At 38.7% G+C, this 20,422-nt stretch overlaps 1 protein-coding gene across 7 annotated transcripts in view; it reads right to left on the bottom strand.

The window, feature by feature from the left end:
- The window catches only part of PPP2R5E (protein phosphatase 2 regulatory subunit B'epsilon), a 160,869-nt gene that overhangs the window by 74,085 nt on the left and 66,362 nt on the right, over positions 1–20,422 (bottom strand). For 5 of the 7 annotated variants that reach the window (XM_086320352.1, XM_086320353.1, XM_086320354.1 and 2 more), the window contains one exon: positions 1,151–1,347. In XM_086320352.1, coding sequence (XP_086176478.1) covers positions 1,151–1,347 — 197 coding nt within the window. Of the gene's footprint in view, positions 1–1,150; positions 1,348–8,874; positions 12,790–20,422 lie in introns of those variants that run through there. The other 2 variants (XM_086320356.1, XM_086320357.1) reach the window with 1 other exon arrangement.

Here is a 20,422-nt window from a genome sequence, read left to right as displayed (position 1 = left end):
TGGTTGAGAACCACAGCTCAAGAGCCACAATGTAAACATGTAAACAGTTAATGTACAAAACACTGTTTTACATTCCTGTAAATTAATAAATGCAATAGACACTCCAATGTGAATCTGAGGACTATACTGGACACTGTTTTGAAATGACCTTCATATATGTGTGATAGTTTCTCAAGTTGTGATAATTCAGGTCCCTTCCCAAATCAGAAAACTATTCATTTTTAACCAAAACTACTCCATCACAGATGTCTCTCTTCTGCATTTGTTGAATCTGAGTGCTACAAGTTACACAAAAAGACTAAGCACATTTCAGCAGTACACAGAGGGTGAGCCAGATCCCCAGTGGGCTTCCCAGTGATGCACTGAGCCCCTTAGATCTCTTCAGCATCATTTCAGGAGTTAGTAGACCCATGCCACCACCTCCAAATAGCGTGTGCTCTCTAGACCCAAGATCTTCCAGGAGGCCAAGGAAGGCAACCCTCTCACAAAAATCTAACAGCAGACTGTATTTTGGCTCAGCTTTTGAAAAACTAATATAATTATTGATACAATAAGAACATAATTTCTTATATTATACTAATAATGTTTCTTCTCATAACTCTTAACGACCACACAAAGTATAAGAAGCTGTTCAAAAATAATGAAAGACATCACTCCTGACTGTAAGATTATAAAGTGAATGATTAGTTTATAAAGCCAAGAGAGGCTTTATCTAGGTTCTACATATCACAATTTCATTAAGTTTAAAGCCATTTCTAATATACCACAATGAATGGGGGTTGGGGTGGGGAAATCAAGGCATCCAACAGGCTTGTATATTTTCGAACAGAGATCTAAAACTTTTGTTGATTCTCCTGTGTCTTTTCTTTTCCCAATGCCAGAAATCCAGTAACGCTCTGGCAATCTTGGTTTCGTATTGTGAAGTCAATGATTCCGCCAATACTGTTGTAGGTGACAAGTTCTGGATTTCATTCTCATGAAATCATGCTCTTCAAATTCTAGTATTGTGCCGACTACTTGTGCTTAGCTCTCAGAAGGTTGGCTCTCATTTGTGGAGGTGACCTCCTGTGACCTGACTCTGCAGTAAATACACCTGTGCGTCCTTATGGAAGGTGCTTACATGTGTCCGCGGCGAAAAAAAGAAACTCACCATTCTAACTACTTCAGGGTAAGTCTGCTCTGTCAAACAGCCTCTGCTTATTGTAATGTAGTCCACCAGTTCATTAAGAGTGGAGCGCTTGTATTCTTTCATTTTAAGATCAGATAGCGTGTCCATGAAGTCAAAAATGACACAGCACTGCTGAAGTTTCTTTAGGAACAGTTCAGGCTGCTCTGAGGATGGAACGTCTAAGAAAAAAAAAGGAAATGGTGTAAGTCTGTCATCAATTTCTAGGTAACAGGAATTCTCTGTGAAAGTTAACTTCAAAAGCAAGCTCAAAAAAATAAGAATTCACATGACAACAGTGTTCTTTTAAAACAGTTACACATGGACAGGAGGAGATACCACATCCACTACTTCAGAGACCTTGTCTTCAGAAACTGCAGGGTACCAACACAATGGACAGCGTTTGCTATTCCGCCACCAGACACCAACCAAGATCCCAAGAGCCCTTAGAGAGGTGAAGCAAATTTTAACCAAAAACATCCCAATGTCTACACTCTTAAGCCAAAAACACTGAAAAAGGTCAAACGTTCCATTATAAGGTAGACACAGACGTTGTCACTGTTGGTTTAAATTAATTTTACTAGAAAATTTTCAAAGCAGAAATGTCAGTTGATTCATTTTAATTTCACGCTGACATCCTTGGTATTTAAGGCAACTGTTGTTGAGTGTTTATATTTTTTGTTTTGTTTTGTTTTGGCTTGGTATCTGTGAAGCTTTCTTGTCAAAGACACTCAAAAGATCAAAAGAATGAAGCAATATAGACTCTCTCAAAAAGGGCACATCCATAACAGGACAATGCAGCAAACTCTACCTAAACTCTATCTAGGCTCTCCCTCTTGACCCATCTTCTCTTACAGGGGCGAAAACCACTAACATGTTCATTAATGTGTTCTCAGAATAAACATCTGTTCTTTTCCTACAAACAGCAGATCAGACATTTGGTTTGGTGTCATTAAAAAATACGTAGAAATTTTACACTAAATTCCCCAGCTTAATGGAAACCTGACCTAGAGTTGGACTTGAAAGACACCAACTAATGGTAAATAGTTCATTCCACTTCTATCTTCTTTCCACTACTTTATTCCACCAAACTGGAGCTTCTCTGGAAAGGCAATAATATTACGACAAGAGAACTTCTGCTGCCTTCATCCAAGGAGATTAACTCATAATCCTCAGAATACTCTCTGAGGTAAGCAGGTGGCATTATTATTATTATTCTCCATTTTTCACAAAGAAAATTAGAGACAATCATGGAGGTTCCACAACGAATGAGTTGTGAAGCTAGGCACAGCACCCGAGTCTCTAACCACACTCCCATCTTTCCTCTGTACGATTCAAGAAGGACTCGAACAATGTTTGTCCAGTCACTTGCAACCATCCTCAGCTGCCAAACTCCCAGGAAATGCACTACAATGGCTTTGCAGCACGGGCCTCCTGATTCCTGGAGGTAAATGCAAAGACTAACAGCACCCATCTTGCACAGTCACCAGCAGCCCCAGCAGAGGGTGGACAGGGATAGACTGCTAGTCACAGGATCCACTTGGTTCCTCCTCTCCATTCCCCCTCTCCTCTTCACAACCCACAACCCAAGTGCCAGCCCATGTACCCAGGACCTCATGGATCATTCCCCTCAAAACTGATGTCAACTTTAGGTGAAGCATAACGGTATCTGAAAGTATCACATTTCTCTACCAGATGTAAGGGAACAAGAAATAGCTGATCATTTTAAAAGGTATATAGCACCACTGCTATTCTCAGCAAGAACAAGTTATGTATTTAGAAAGTATTCTCAACCAGTTGCCCCTCTCACCACCACCCCCCAAAGTCCCCCCAAAAGTCTAACATATTGACTTAGTAACATCAAAGAATTTGAATTAAGCCATGAGATGTCTTATTCTATTCCCCTAAATTTAATGACTTTCAAAACATCTAAGCTTTATAAGGACTAAATTAGACAAACCAAGCATTCTCTTTAACTGCTATCTCCTTCAGGTGTTTATATAAACAAACAAAAACTAGACAAGGCTGCTTATCAACATGACTCTATATCCTTAACCCATGGCTAATTAAATGAACATAACCATCATGGTTAATTACTGAAGTCTTCTAAGTTCTAAATCAGATCCCACACCTCAAAGTGGAAGAGGAGTTTTGACGCTGCACAGAGAACAAGAAAAGGCTTATTAATGTATTAAAGTCTTCAGGACAAATTTTAATGAATCCTATTCTTGATACAGTAATTTTGATAAAGCTTAAAAACCAGGCCATGTACAAGGAGAACTCCTTAACTCAGCACATATGAATTATAAAAGCATGTATAAATGACAGTTTTTTCCTCCAAAAAGCAAATCATCATTTAACAATGATTATTCTTTGTGGTCAGTACAATGATACTCAAATAATTCACATTTAGCTATTTAAAAAAATGCAGACAGTTAACATTTAGTCCTCTTTCTTAATTTTAAACAACTGAAATTTATTCTCTTTTAATCTAAATTGCTATAATGTCAAAGACAAATGTGAAACAGGCTATTCAACTGCCCAATAATGGTAACAGCTCACATTTATTAACCACTATTGGATACAAGTACTGGGTAATATTCTAAGCATTTTACATATTTTATATCTCACTTAGTCCCAACAACAACCCTATGCAATAGGTACTATTTCCCACTTAAGAGATGAGAAAACCAAGACACAAAGAGATCCAGTGACCTTCGCAGAGTCTTAGAGCTAATAAGCAACGGAGAAAGGATTCAAACTCAAGCTAACTGACTCCAGAGCCTGAACTCTTCCCTCTGTGCAACAATCAAACTCAATGGAATGCGGGAATAATACCATATTCCACAGAGAGGTATGCACAAAGAGAAAAGAGGAAGAACACAGAAAGAAAACAACCAACTAATTTCCAACATGCCCTCAATATAAAGTATGATGCTGAACCCTCCAGCCCATTTCCCAGAGATTAATACATACAGCAACAAGCTATGTTTTATCCTTTATCACAGACTAAATTCCTCTAAAATAACCTCCTTCCCCTAAATTTAAGAACTTAAATAATCAAGACTGAAGGGAAAAAAGGAGAGTCAAGACAAAGAAAAAAGGGGAATGGTGTCCTCAAAGAACCCATCCCATTATAACAATATTTAAAAACTGTGTTTTCATTTGTGCCGAAGGATGCCCTTAACTCACAACAGTCCAAGCACAGGGCTCTCCGTTTGGCCCTCAGACTGCCCCACATGGCTGTGCTGCTCCCACCCCGCGTGCCCTCATCTTCCCTAGTTCCAGCGGGATATAAAAGTAGAATGTGAACAGGCAGGACCGGGCAGGATCAGAGATGAAACACTGAGTAGGGCAGACGGTCCCAGAGATGTAAGTTTAATGTCTACAGAACCAGTCCCAGAGGCAGATGCAAATATTCTTTTTTAAAGAAACACGTGTAAAAAAAGGATCAGGTACTAGGCCATAAAGAAAATCCCATAAATGACAAAAAGAAGAAATCAGACAAGCAGTACATTTTGGCCACATGCAGTAACACTAGATTTTAACAACTCAAAACTACCCACCTCCCAAATCCAAGCCACCTAAGAATCGAAACATTCAGTAACTTAGATGAAGAAAAAAAAATTATAGACATTTCAAAATAAATGTAAACTAGAAAAACTAAGGGTCATTGCAGAGTCCCAAAGCACCCCGGCAGTGGAGGCTTGTGCCGTCTCTCTTCAGTCCTGCACAGACCGTCCCTCCCCCCAGGAGAAGGATTCCATAAAATCATAACCATAAATAATGAAGAATCAGTAAGCAGTTATATAATGCCATGAAGGTCATTAGCACAACAACCCATCCATCCAATGTTAGTATCTGTTTGAAGGGAAGAGTTAACTGATCTAATGATCTTAGCTTGATAAATTTCATAAGGTCAGATTCCACTCTTCTGGAACAACTCTTAGAATTTAAGCTGATTTCCAGAATATGTTCCTCACCCAAGAGGATAATGACCAAACGGTCGATCTTCTTTGACACCTGCATTTCTAACTGTAGTGTCCTTGTCCTTCCCTTTCAGCATGAGTCATTTTCTCACACATGCTTTTTTCTATCACCATCTCTCAGCATCCTCCTATCAATTTTCATTAGTAAGTTGAAATGATTACTCTCACCTCCAAGGTGTTCATACCCAAAGAATTTTAAAATTTACAAGCCCCAAAGTATTGGGAAAACAGGCACAGAATTCAACAGTAGAGAAAGGATGCAAGTTCAGCTTAAGAGCCAAAGATTCTCCTTATATCTAAAGAATAGTCAACGGGTGTTACACACACTTAGTTATACATGTAACACATGCATACAGACACACACACACCCCACTCACCCTCATTATGATTTCAAGGGATGGATGTTTATTACTTGTTTATAACTGGAAGAACACTCTTTCCTCCCTAATCAAGAGCTTCCAGTATTCCACCCCTTCTAAAGTCTGGGACACAGAATCATGGACCCAATATCAGCCCATCTTCTCTGAGGGCCTGACTCAATTTTGGACTTTGCAAAGAAGAAAACAGCAAAGGCAGAAGAAATGAAACATGAGCTCAATGTCCTTTGGGTTTGGTACTCGGATGCCAGTTAAACAAAATTGTTGAAAATCACTGCAACTTGCAAATAAATATGCCAACCGAGTAAATAAAGAAAGCCCACATCATTAAATTCATTAGCCACAATATCACAGGAAGAAAGCAGATTGGTTTTTAGAAAAAAATAAAATAAGACATGTGGGCTGATAATGCATTTACACATAAGCTGTTTAAATGTATGTAGATAAATATTTCCATAAAATGGTCATGTTTGTACTAGAAGTTAAGCAGTAACATTGTTTGAGCTCCTAATGAATAATATTTATAATCAGTTATATCCATTCAAAAGATCTGGGGAAAAAAATTCTAAATTAACAATGCTTTTCACCTGAAAACACCCTGAGCTATTACTCCTTTAGCCCTTTTACATCCATTTCCCCAATTCAAACAACAACAAAAATAGTACTCAGCATGTCAATATGGTCTCTGATCCTCTACCTCCTCCTTTAGAACTTTCCCTAAGGCAAACACACCCCCATCCAAGTATGCTATCAGTCCCTTACAAGTCACCCTTCAAAACTTCAACAAAGTCACAGAACTGTATCTGTATGGGTATATGAGAATATACTTATAGAAAACTAGTCTCACAGCAGTGAGAAGAGCTTGCCTGAGCGCTGAAGACTGAAGTGTGGTATGTTGGCAGATGTGGTAAGATACCTAAAGTAACTGTTAGTCTCTCAGTCATGTCCAACTCTTTGCGACTGCATGAACTGTAGCTCGCCAGGTTCCTCTGTCCGTGGGTATTCCAGAAAAGAATACTGGAGTGGGTAGCCATTTCCTTCTCCAGGTTTCTTCCCAAACCAGGGATCAAACCCAGGTCTCCTGAACTGCAGGCAGATTCTTTACTACTTAGCCATCAGGGAAGCCCCCACTTTTGTCATACCTACTTCAAAAACAAACCTAAAAAGAATCCTATTTTATTCATGGAACTATGCTTCTACTAGGAACTGCTTTGGATACTTAAAAAAAAAAAAAATCAGATATAGCCAACAATATTTCATCAAAATAAGACCACTATAAATTCTTATAATGAACCAAATAATAAAATTAGGCTTCGTGTCCTATAAACTGAACCCAAGCATACCATGTTGGTGACACAAGACAGTCTCATATAAATAAGCAAATAAGAAACTGACGTGAGCTAAAATAAGTATTAAGTATCTGACCATCCCAATTACTTTATTACTGTGTTCCAAGTAGGGACTCCAAAAACGTTTATTGTTGATGATGCTTCCACTACAAGGGATTTGTATTTTATAAAAGTGTCTCGTGTGATTTCAATGTGTGACCACAGCTGAAGACCACTGTTTTTAAAGTAATCACTTTAAAATCCTTCTTTCATCTCCTTCACCTTTGAAATTTGCCCTCAGTTTATTTAAAGCTAACAGTGAAAACTTTTGGTTTTCAAGCAAAGGAAGGTCCCTGGCAACACCTACAACAGTGAAAGTATTCCTTCTTGGCCCTGGCTATAAATATGTGAATGTAGAGGTGGCTGCTTTCAGAACTCTTCACAATCTATTAGGAAGGTCAAAAACACTTAGCTGATTATTAGCACACACTTTTTTTTAGATTCAAAAATGTGTCACATAGAACTACTACACCAATAAAAAATAGTATCAAAAGAAGACCAAGGTGTTAAATATTAAACAAACTGAAAGGCAGTTAAGACCAGTACTGATATTTTAAGGTTAAAAGAATGATGACAATGATAAGGAACATTTACTACTGCAAAGCACTGTACTAAGCTCTTGACACACATTATCCTATTTAATCCCTAGAATATCTTATGAGTGGCCACTATTAATAGTCCAGATTTTCAGATGAAAAAACAACAACAAAAAAACAAAAAATAGAGCCTAGACAGCTAAGTCACCTGCCCAACATCACCCACTATTAAGGGTTGTAGCTAGTATCCAAACCCAGATAGTCTTAATCCAGTGCACATACCAATAGCAATGACGATGACGATGACTGGGATAAAGAAAAGCAACTCACTACTATCACCACCACCACCACTGGAGCAATGGGTAAACTATTATGACTGCTTATTTGTTTAAGAAAAGTATCTAAAAGTAAAGGAAAATCTGATACACTTTTCTACAAGTATTTACACATTTTAAAACTTTAACATAAGTGAACAATGGTAGGTGGATAAAGTTTTAAATAATATTAATTATTCTTCCTAATTCGGACAATCAACATATGTTATTACTCTTTCATGGATCTCTCCAGTTATCCTTTCCCCAAAGCTGACAAATATGTACATGCCAGTTTATAAGCAATACCCAAAGGTCACCACTAATGCAGAAAAGTGGCCTCAGCACCAAAACCATAGGATTCAGAGTTATCATATTGTTTCAACACTGTGTTCTAATCAGAATAAATGGGAAACACACACATGCACCCACACATACAAAACTTCTAATAAATATGTTTCCAATTTTTCACAGTTCTCCCTCATGCTTGACCTTCTCATGCACTGTAACTTGTCAGGACAAGAAAAATAAAACATTTAAAAATTCCTAGTTACAGATGTAGATTACATTTCTGCCACCAAACTTATTCACAGGATAGCCACCACAGCCTCTGACTAACACAGTCTCTCTACTATCAGTCCATTACCATTTGCAGAGATGAGACTAGGAAAATAGGAACCAAGGCTTTTTCAATAAAAGGAATTCCTGAAGCATGCTGGGCTATGTCAAAAAAATAAAATAAGAGCTGCAAGAATTATAGAATGTTCTAAAGTATCCCTGACAGCGGCTCCCTCTAAGATTTTAGCAGTAAAATTATTAAAAAGAAGAGGTTGACTTTCTTTTATTTCAGGAAAAGACACTAAAATAATAACTAGATATCACTTATTTCCACTATAATTTCCTAAAATGAAAGGACCTTTAAGGGTAGAAAAAGAAGAGAAAGCTCAAACTTAGAATAAAAAATAACCCTTCCTCAAAAAGGAGGGTGGCAATTCTCCACACACACGTACACACATGCACACACACCTGCACACGTGTGAGCACACACAGTCATGTACTCTCTCTGCCCCTGCCCTCCCCTCTACTTGTTCTTCGTTTTGCCCAGTACCAGCAACAACTCTTCCACTGGCCGTCTGCGCTTGGGAACCTCCGGGCCACATCACTTCTTTGTTCCAACATTTCTCTAGTAGCGTGGATAACAGTCTCAGCTGTAACGACAGTACTAATTTCAATTGTATTTAGATGGTTGTAAACGCTGAGAAGATAATCATACACCCTGCATGAGTATAGGAGTATCTCACTTTATAGCAGCCATGAAGTCCTGAAATCCCATAACATAAAAATGCCCCGTAAAACTTTATATATATAACTCCATTCAAGGACTTGCCACATTACATTAGGACCACTTTTTTTTTTTCAAGTCAATGAATCATGTGTCTTGTTCCTCTTTTAATGCCCCCCAGAAGAAGTTTCTGGAACATGGTTGCTGCTGCTGCTAAGTCACTTCAGTCATGTCCAACTCTGTGGGACCCCATAGACGGCAGCCAAGAACACTGGAGTGGGTTGCCATTTCCTTCTCCAATGCATGACAGTGAAAAGTGAAAGTGAAGTCGCTCAGTCGTGTCCGACTCGTAGCGACCGCATGGACTCCAGCCTACCAGTCTCCTCCATCCATGGGATTTTCTAGGCAAGAGTACTGGAGTGGCTTGCCATTAGGTACATAATAAATGCAAGTTGACTTTATAAACCGAATCTTATTTTCCTCTACTTTCAATGGTAAACTACAGCTTTATTCCTCTAGAAAAAAATTATACTGAAGAGGAAAAAGTTTAATATATTTAATAGAATAAATTATTTCCTAATATTTTAGTAATACCAAGTCACAAAATGCAAATTTTAAAACTAAGATGGAACAAGTCAGACAGAAAAAGACATATTGGAGGTTACCACTTATATGTGAAATCTAAAAAAGTCAAACTCAAAGAAACAGAAACTAGAATGGTGGAGGAAATGAAGAGATAATGGTCAAAAAGTATTAACTTCTAGTTATAAGATAAACAGGTTTTGAGGATCTGAAGTACAGCATGATGTAACACTAAATAAAGCTATATTATATACTTGAAAGTTGCTAAAAGAACAGATCTTAAATGTTCTCACCACAAAAAAGAAATGGTAATTATGTGATCAGATGAGGTGTTAGCTAACACCACGGTAGTAATCACTTTGCAAAATATAAGTGTAGAAAATCAACATACCGTACACATTAAACTTACACAATATTATATATATCTCAAGAAAACTAGACATAAATAAAATTTTAAAACTAGGTTGGTTTTTAATGACACAATATTTATGAATGTTAAAAAAAAAAGTGTGGCTTATTTGACAAAGACTTAAGTTCTTTGAACCACCTGCCCCTATTACTATCTGAAAAGATTATGTCTCACTTTCTAACACTTTCTTCAAAAAAAAAACAAAACTGGTTGACTTTTAAAATCAAACAGAATGGTTCATCTTCACAGATGAGAGGAAAATACAACAGAAAAAAATATTTGAAATGAAGATGAATGCATGAAATTAATGAAGTAGTATTATTTGGAATGCCCTTCATAGCAAACATAAATCTAGTAATTTTGTCAAGTTTTTCATTAATAAATGAAAAGTGGGAGATCTGGTGCAAAGGGCATTCACTCACCTAATATTCACTGAACACTCATTGAGGTCCAAACACAGGGAAATCACAAGGAGGAAAAGTGACAAAAATCCCTTCTCTCACAGAGCTTTACATACTAGCAGGAGGAGACAAAAAAACTGCAACTGAAAATAATAAACACGTTGTATGGTATATGCTGGAGGCAGGCAGAATATGTAGGACAAGGGGGATGAGGCCTGTTGGGTTGGAGGGTATGATTTTAAGTGGAATGTTTATCTGGAAGATGCTGTCTGCTGTGCTTAGTCGCTCAGTCATGTCCAACCCTTTGCTACCCCATGGACTGTAGCCCACCAGGCGTGGATTTTTCCAGTAGTCATGTATGGATGTGAGAGCTGGACCATAAAGAAAGCTGAACACTGAAGAATTGATGCTCTTGAACTGTGGTATTGGAGAACACTTGAGAGTCCCTTGGATGGTAAGGAGATCAAACCATTCAATCCTAAAGGAAATCAATCCTGAATATTCCTTGGAAGGACTGATGTGAAGCTCCAATACTGTGGCCACCTGATGCAAAGAACTGACTCACTGGAAAAGACCCTGATGCTGGGAAAGATTGAAGGCAGGAGAAGGAGACACAGAGGATGAGATAGTTGGATAGCATCACTGACTCGATGGACGTGAGTTTGAGCAAGCTCCTGGAGTTTGGACTCTCCAAAGGACAGGGAGATTTTTCCGATGGACAGGGAAGCCTGGCATGCTGCAGCCCATGGGGTCACAAAGAGTTGGACACAACTGAGCAACTTAACTGAGACTCCTCTGTCCATGGGATTCTCCAGGCAAGAATACTACAGTGGGCTGCCATGCTCTCCTCCAAGAGATCTTTCCAACCCAGGTATTGAACCCAGGTCTTGCACATTGCAGGCAGATTCTTTACCGTCTGAGCTACCTGGAAGATGAATTTTGAGCAAATTCTTGAAGATGAGGTAATCAGAGAGTATCTGAGGGGCAAGTGCCTAAGCAGAGGGATAATAAATCCAGGGGACCATGGCAGCAGAGTGTGCAGATGAATCTGAGTATCAGCAAAGAGGCAAACAAGGCTGGAGCCTGAGTGCAAAGTGGGGTGATGGGCTGCAGGAGATCATGGTGGGCCTTGAAAAACACAGTAAGGACTTTGGCCTTGCCTCCAGTCCCTGGAGTAGGGAATGGCACCCCACTCCAGTATCCCTGCCTGGAGAATCCCATGGACAGAGGAGCCTGGTGGGCCACAGTCCATGGGGTCACAAAGAGTCAGACAAAACTGAGCATGCACACAAGGCTTCCAGTTCTGAAGTGGAATCACACTTTTACAGTTTAATAATAGACACTGGACAAGCCACTTACTTTCTGAGCATTAGTCTCCTTATCTGTAAAATGTATTGCACAGGGTGGAGAGAGAAGTAAATGAATTAGGTGTTCTGTAGGCTGTTCAGTCCTTTCCAAAAGCACTTTCAAAAAGTTACCATTTACTTCACAAACATCATATCTATAGCATACAGTATCGAATAAATTTGATATATAAAATCCTATTAAAACTATTTTCTGTATAGAAAGGCTTACATTTGCTTTTTTAGCACATCTTCATTAGTATTTTAAAAACATATACAAAATACATTCTGAACTGTTTTCAGAAACATTAATTTTTGAAAATTTATTCTAATAATATCAAACTTCAATTAAATAAAGGCCATTTCTTTAAACCCCTAAGATAACAATAATTTGTCTTTTCTACATTTGGATTTTAAGACAAGGAGTAAATCATGAAAATCATAATCTGATAAAAAGTAACTAATAGAACAAATTTCCGGGATATGTTAAAGAGTCAGCACTGTTGATGCCCAAATTTCAGCCAAGTTCAAATATATGAGCAACAAAAACCTTCTAAAAGATTATTTTCACTTATTCCATGATTATAAAGTAAGAAATAAATTAATGGGATTATAGTTTTTTTCAACAAGCACTTAGCCCTTCAGCTGACCCTCCCCCACCAAAAGAAAAAAAAAATGCATTACTTCAAGTATTCAGTTAATTGAACACCACCACCCCCACCCCCACCTCTTCCCTAGGGATTACTTCTACAAGGGATAAAAAATGGCCTATCTACTTTCCATTTGTTTTGAGGATTAACATCAGTGGGAATCAGTTCAGAATGAGATGAACCTCAGCTATTTTAATGGTATGATATGAAGTTAAAAACAAATTAAATAGATAGACATCACATTAATATCAATTAAGCCCATGTCTGCTATTTAACCACCACTACCTCTATTTCACAACTTACAGCTGACACTAAAGATATCATTAAACTTAAAAAAAAAAAATTAAAAAAAAAAAAAAAAAGAATCAATCCAATGTTGCAATGCCAGCTTAGAGATGCTATTTCTGAACCTCGGCTGGGAGTTTTAAATATGAGACCTTAAGCTCCCGAGAGTGACACAGGACTGAGTACAGTGAAATGACCTCTAATCCCAAGAGTAATAAAGAGTGTATATGTATAATTAAAGTCATAATCTGGACAATAAAATCCAGCAATGGCATGTAGTACACCTCACTAACTGTGGAATGTGCCTATACTTCATACAAAGGATATTACTTAATGAATAGAAATTGAAGATAAATGCAAAGCCCATATATATCTATAAACACCATACTGAGAAAAATGAAGTCAATTTTGAAACCTTATTTCCTATTATGTATAAAGACAGTAGTCAAGTATAAAACAATAGACAGGAATTTACATGTATGTATTCATGTATCATGTTCATTTGTATGTATAAATACAACTGTGAGTGCATGATTCCAAAATGGAAACTTAGAAAACAGTAATACAAAGATTTTGTAAAGACACAGAATTAATCTGGCAAGCTTAACAGCTTCAGAGCAGAGAAACATTTTAAAACACTGAATAGTAAGATACACCAACTAGAACGAGGATATTTACAACATAACTCCCTTCTTTGCTACTGACTTCCTGGCCACAAAAATCTGTCACCAAAGGTAGGAAGAGTCACTGACACCTAAAGATAAGCATGCTAATGATGCAACTCTAAGCACAAGTATTTTTACTGAATCTAATTCAGCATTCTACAACCAATGCAGTACTCTGCTGCTGCTAAGCTAAGTCGCTTCAGTCGTGCCCCTGTCCCTGGGATTCTCCAAGCAAGAACACTGGAGTGGGTTGCCATTGCCTTCTCCAATACATGAAAGTGAAAAGTGAAAGTGAAGTGGCTCAGTCATGTACGACTCAGCGACCCCATGGACTACAGCCTACCAGGCTCCTCCATCCATGGGATTTTCCAGGCAAGAGTACTGGAGTGGGGTGCCATTGCCTTCTCCGATTCAGTACTGTAGGGCTTAGCTAACGTCACTGGGTAGTACAAATATTTTCTCTTCAGTTATACTAAAAACGACTTTTAGGAAACATATTCTATGATTGTATCTTCCACTTAAGGAAGCAGACCAAATGTGAGACATAAGATCTGGCGTTAATAAGAGTGATAAACATTAAACTGGACACGTAAGTCTACTATCTCAAAAGTCTGTCAGTTATAATTCTGAAGGAACATTACATAGATGTTTACAATTTCACATTAAGCTGATTTCCTTCAGCACAAGCGGAAACTTTCTACATTCAATATACCAGATGGCTGAGATTATGCTGCAGGTTCCACGCTCTGAAGTCAGGGGTCTGGGCTCTAAGCAGACTCCACTGTTTGTCGCTTGTCAGTTTGGAGAAGTTTGCCAGTTTGTCAGTTTGGGTGACAGTTAAGGCAATGGACTACAAAATCAGACTGCTGGATTCCAAGCCTGTACCTGCCACTTCCTAGCCAGAGAATCAGAGGTGAGACTCAGTCCATCGATTCCCTCAGGAATGAGGGCATAATAGTTGTTATTGTTTAGTCACTAAGTCATGTCCAACTCTTTTGCAAACCCACAGCATGTAGCCCACCAGACTCCTCTGCCCATGGGATTCCCCCAGGCAAAAATACTGGAGCAGGTTGCCATTTCCTTCTCCAGATCTTTCCCACCCAGAGATCGAATCAACATCTCCTGCATCTCCTGCTTTGGCAGGTGGATTCTTTACCGCTGAGCCACTAGGGAAATCCCTTAAGAGTATTTATTGTTGTTCTGGTGCTAAGTTGTGTCTGACTCTGCAACCCCATGGACTGCAGCTCACCAGGCTTCCCTATCCTTCATCATCTCCCGGAGGTTGCTCAAATTCATGTCCATCGAGTTGATGATGTCATCCAACCATCTTATCCTCTGCTGTCCCCTTCTCCTCCTGCCTTCAATCTTTCCTAGCATCAGGGTCTTTTCAAATGAGTCAGTTCTTCACACCAGGTGGCCAAAGTATTGGTGCTTCAGCTTCAACATCAGTCCTTCCAATGAATATTCAGGGTTGATTTCCTTAGGATTGAGTGGTTTGATCTCCTTGCTGTCCAAGGGACTCAAGAAGTCTTCTCCAGCACCACAGCTCGAAAGCATCAATTCCTCAGTGCTCAGCCTTCCTCATGGTCCCACTCTTATATCTATACATGACTACTGGGAAAAAACCATAGCATTTCTAGAAAGACCTTTCTCGGCAAAGCGATGTCTCAGTTTGTCATAGCTTTTATTCCAAGAAGCAAGCGTCTTTTAATTTCATGGCTGCAGTCACCGGCCGCAGTGATTTTGGAGCCCAAGAAAATAAAGTCCATCATGGTTTGCATTGTTTACCCCTCTATTTGCCATGAAGTAATGGAACCAGACGCCATGATCTTTGTTTTCTGAATGCTGTATTTCAAGCCAGCTTTTTCACTCTCTTCTTTCACCTTCATCAAGAGGCTCTTTAGTTCCTCTTTGTTTTCTGTCACTAGGGTAGTATCATCTGTATATCTGAAGTTGTTGATATTTCTCCTGGCAATTTTGATGCTAGACTGTGATTCATCCAGCCCGGCATTTCACACTGATGTACTCTGCAGAGAAGTTAAATAAGCAGGCTAACAATATACAGCCTTGATGTACTCCTTTCCCAATTTTAAACCAGTCCATTGTTCCATGTTCAGTTCTGTTATTTCTTGACCTGCACACAGCTTTCTCAGGAGGCAGGTACAGTGTTTCCATCTGGTATCCCCATCTCTTTAAGAATTTTCCACAGTTTGTTGTGATCCACACAGTCAAAGGCTTTATCATAGTCAATGAACCACAAGTAGATGCTTTTCTGAAATTCTGTTGCTTTTTCTATGATCCAACAAATGCTGGCAATTTGATCTCTGGTTCCTCTGCCTTTTTTAAATCCAGCTTGAACATCTGGAATTTCTCAGTTCACGTACTACTGAAGCTTAGCTTGGAGAATTTTGAGCATAACCTTGCCGGCATGTGAAATGAGTGCAATTGTGCCAAACATTGTTTGGCATTGCCTGTCTTTGAGATTGGAATGAAAACTGACCTTTTCCAGTCCTGTGGCCACTGCTGAGTTTTCCAAATTTGCTGGCATATTGAGTACAGCACTTTAAGGGCATCATCTTTTACTATTAGAAATAGCTTCGCTGGAATTCCATCACCTGCACTAGCTTAAGAGTAGTAACTACCTACCTCATATGATTGACTTAAGGATTAAGTGAGTGAATAAAAATAAAAACACATAGAACAATGTCTGGAACACTTTAGGTGCTCAATAAACTTTAGCTGCTACACTGCTGTTGCTAAAAAGCACTGCTGAACCTTAAAATCCTTTGCAAAATGAATCTAAGAATAGTAGCTTTGTCACAGTGAGAGCTCAAGCATTTCATGAGATAATACATAAAATGTTTCACACAATGCCTGACACATGGAAAATGTTTCAAAATATCAGCTTTTTAAAAAATACCTAACAAATGAAAAACATAAATTGATGATACACAGAGGATTTCTTCCCTTCCCTTCTGCATGTGTGTGTGTACATGTGTCTAATTGTGCAAGCCATATTTGTAGAATTATAATATTGAGCTTTTGATCTACTAATATCCAGTGAGATTACTTCAAAATAAAATTGTAATTTGATTAGAAGAAAGGTGAAGACGCTGACTCAATTCAATACGTGAAATGATTTGACTGTCAGGACATGTTTCAGCAGTGTGTCACAATCAGAGGGTGAAGACAGTCAGCATTTGATTGAAAGTATGAGAGCCTAACAGAGCATCAGGGACAGAAAACCAAGAAATTATGAGAAATACAACCATCTGGAGGAGCACTGGCCAGACCCGGACACACCCAGTTCTCACACATTCCCAAACAATCAGGTTTGCAAAGGAAAGAAAAATAAACAACGTTGCACAGTGTTGTCCTTCAAGCCTGAATTTTAAAATAACATTAGTACTCACAGATGTTAATACTTATAAATATTAGCTAGAAGCAATAACAGTAATTTATACTTAAAGAGTTCTTTACAATAACATATTTATAACAAACATTACTGACCTCCCACAAAAATAACATTAAGTACTGAACCACTTCAAAGTACCTCGTAAACCTTTTTTCTTTTCCACATACTCTGTTATTTAAAGATCTAAGGTGTTAGTTAAAATTCTGCAAACTTTTTATAGCCTCCTACAAGGCTTCAGGCTAAGTCTGGAAGGAATATGATAGGTAGTTTCAGCCTTCCCAGAACAGAACTGGCTTAGAATCTAGTATGTTTAATTTAATAATCAATCATTCATTCATTCATTCCACAAATATTTACAGAACACTTTTTACATGCCAGGCACTAGTTCAGGCCTTAAGTACACATTTCTGAGCACGATCAAACAAGATTCTACTCTTCAAGAAGCTTACAGACCAAAAAGGAAGAAAATCTAACTAAACAGTCATGTAAATAAATATAAAACAGGTTGCACAATGGAGAAAAGGTACAAGATACTATAGGAACATAAACTACAGAGAATAAAAAAGAAATGATGCTTGTCCTCAAAGAAATTCAGCCTGGTTGGAAGCAAAATTAACATATGTAAACAAGAGCAAAAAATATAAGAACAATGCAATTAAGTACCTAAATTTCAAGGACTAAGAGACAGAAAAGTAAAAAGCATTCAGGGAGGACCTAAAATATTCCAGCCAGGGTCCTTCCATGAGTTCTCTCTTGAAATCTTGCAAAAATCCTGAAAGGCAGGCATTAATAATCCCATTTTACAGATAAGAAAACTGAGGCTGCAAGCTATTCAGTTTCATTAATATAGGCCAATAACCATGATGTAAAAGCAGTTTCATTGTACAGAACCAAAAGGTATGAAAATTTTACATTAAAATGGAATCCTTCTTTGGCACTAATTTGAACAGATATACGTGGCAGCAGGAATGTGGAGAACAGATTCCTCTACTTCCTCTTTTATAGTCCATCTCCAACCTCTGAGGCAGACAGTATTTTCACATAATCACACCGTGCACTCATGACCTTTCCACACCCGCAAGTATCTGCCTTATCCTCTGAAAAATATGGTGGATTACCCTGAATGCTAAAGGGCTAACAGGTTTACACCCATGAAGAAACATATTTATACTATTGCAAAGATTTCATAAATAATAACAAAATGGCCTCACTCGGTCTAATTTTAACAATGGACATTTCAAACAAAATGGGCAAGATACTTAGAGCCCCCTCCTTCCCAGTTATATTTACACTACTCACATCCTCATAAGGCAAGTCTTACCAATAGATCTTGGGCAGGAAAAAAAACAAGAAAAGCACATCTTGATAAAAAGAGAAAATATGTTTCTTTTCTTCCAGTTTTACTTAGATATAATTGGACATGTCTAAGGTATACAGTCATTGAGTGGCATCCCTGACTTGACAGACATGAGTCTGAGCAAGCTCCAGGAAGTGGTGATGGACAGGGAAGCCTGGCGCACTGCAGTCCACAGGGACACAAAACGTTGGACACAACTGAGCAACTGAACTGAACTGAAGTTATACAGCATAATGATTTGATTTATATACATCATGAAGTGATTATCACAATAAATTTAGTGAATATCCATCATCTCACACAGGTACAAAGTTAATGAAAGAAAAATACGTTCCCTTCTTATAACAAGAACTCTTTGGATTGACACTCTTGACAATTTTGGGAGTTGATAATGGACAGGGAGGCCTGGCGTGCTGCGATTCATGGGCTCGCAAAGAGTCGGACACGACTGAGCAACTAACTGAACTGAACTGAACTGAACGTGTGTGTGTGTTAGTCACTCAGTCACATCCAACTCTTTGCAACCCCATGGACTGCTGCCCACCAGGCTCCTTTGTCCATGGAATTCTCCAGGCAAGAATACTGGAATGGGTAACCAATCCCTTCTTCCCAACCTAGGTATTAAAACCGGGACTCCTATATTGCAGGCAGATTCTTTACTGTCTGAGCCACCAGGGAAGCCCATAATATATATAGTGTTCATCATATTTATCATGTGTATATTATATTCCTAGTACTTACTTATCTTGTAAGTATATATCTTTGGACTGCCTTCACTCAATTCCCCCTTCTCTCACCTGTGCCCCAGTCTTAAAAAGATGAAATATCTATTCTGAAGTTCAAACAAATCACATTGTTCGTTTATATCATTCAATTCAGTTCAGTCGCTCAGTCGTGTCCGACTCTTTGCAACCCCATGAACTGCAGTACGCCAGGCCTCCCTGTCCATCACCAGCTCCCGGAGTTCACCCAAACCCATGTCCATTGTGTCGTTGATGCCATCCAACCACCTCATCCTCTGCCGTCCCCTTCTCCTCCTGCCCTCAATCTTTCCCAGCATCGGGGTCTTTTCAAATGAGTCAGCTCTCTGCATCAGGTGGCCAAAGTATTGGAGTTCAGCTTCAACATCAGTCCCTCCAATGAACACCCAGGACTGATCTCCTTTAGGACAGAAAGATAACCAGGCAACAGCATGAGTCATTGCTCCTGAGCCATTGCTCCTCCTGAAGTCCAAAGTCTTAAGAGTTATCAAGCATTGCCAGCAAAGGATAATGTCTCTTTGAAAGGGTTTAACATGCAGCAAGCTCAGCAGAGTTTTGAATGACATTCATCCAGAGTTCAGAAACTCTCATATTACATAAACTGGGAAAAATATGCACCAGATTCTCTGTGGGAATAGAAAGCACATGCTAAAATGTGTATGTTTCCAGCTTCCGATGAAACCAGATGCTTTATCTGTATAGCTGGTTCACAGATCCAGATGGGCCAGAAGAACCTCATTCACACCCCTCATTAGAGTATTTTTCAGAATCCATCTTCTACTGAAAATACCATAATCTCCTAGAGACAATCTGCCCTTTTAGGATCCGAAACACTATAAACAATGTCAAAAAATACTTGTTCATGAATGAATAAATCAAAATAAACAAGAGTCACCAAGGACAGGTCAGATATGAAAAAAAAAAAGACACACTCTCAAGAGCCATTTCCTGTTTCACAATAAATAGTTCTTTCTGAAAATCTTCAATGAGTCACCATTTCCCAGCCATATCATGTATACATAATAGTAAAAACTTAGTAAGCACTTACTCTGAGACAGTCACTACTCTAAGCAGTTTACATGTACTAACTCATTTAATCCTTTCTATAATATTGTGCAGGAGGCATTATTATCCTCATTTTACATACAGGAAATTCAGTCTCAGAGAGATTTAGTAATTTGCTCTTGGTCACACAGCTGGAAAGGAGCCCTGCTGAGCCTTAGACTCAAACAATCTGGCACCTGTACACTCTATCACCTCTGCCAGAGAGTAATATGAGTTGGCTTATCAATAACCACTTTTGTTTTTTCATCTCATACCTACAACATAAACTAAAGCAGGGGTCCCCAACCTCCGGGATCTAATGCCTGAGGATCTAAGGTGGAGCTGATAAAATAATAATAGAAATAAAGTGCACAATAGGAATGTCCCTGGTGGTCTAGTGGCTAAGACTTCACACTTCCAATCCAGGGGCCTGGGGTTCAATCCCCGGTCTGGGAACTAGAT

Source organism: Bos grunniens, chromosome 10 (assembly GCF_055505025.1).
Source record: "Bos grunniens cultivar Pamir isolate PY7600 chromosome 10, Bosgru_T2T1.0, whole genome shotgun sequence".
NCBI lineage: Eukaryota > Metazoa > Chordata > Mammalia > Artiodactyla > Bovidae > Bos > Bos grunniens.
Note: the sequence above shows the minus strand (reverse complement) of the source record. Positions and strands in the feature narration are given on the sequence as shown.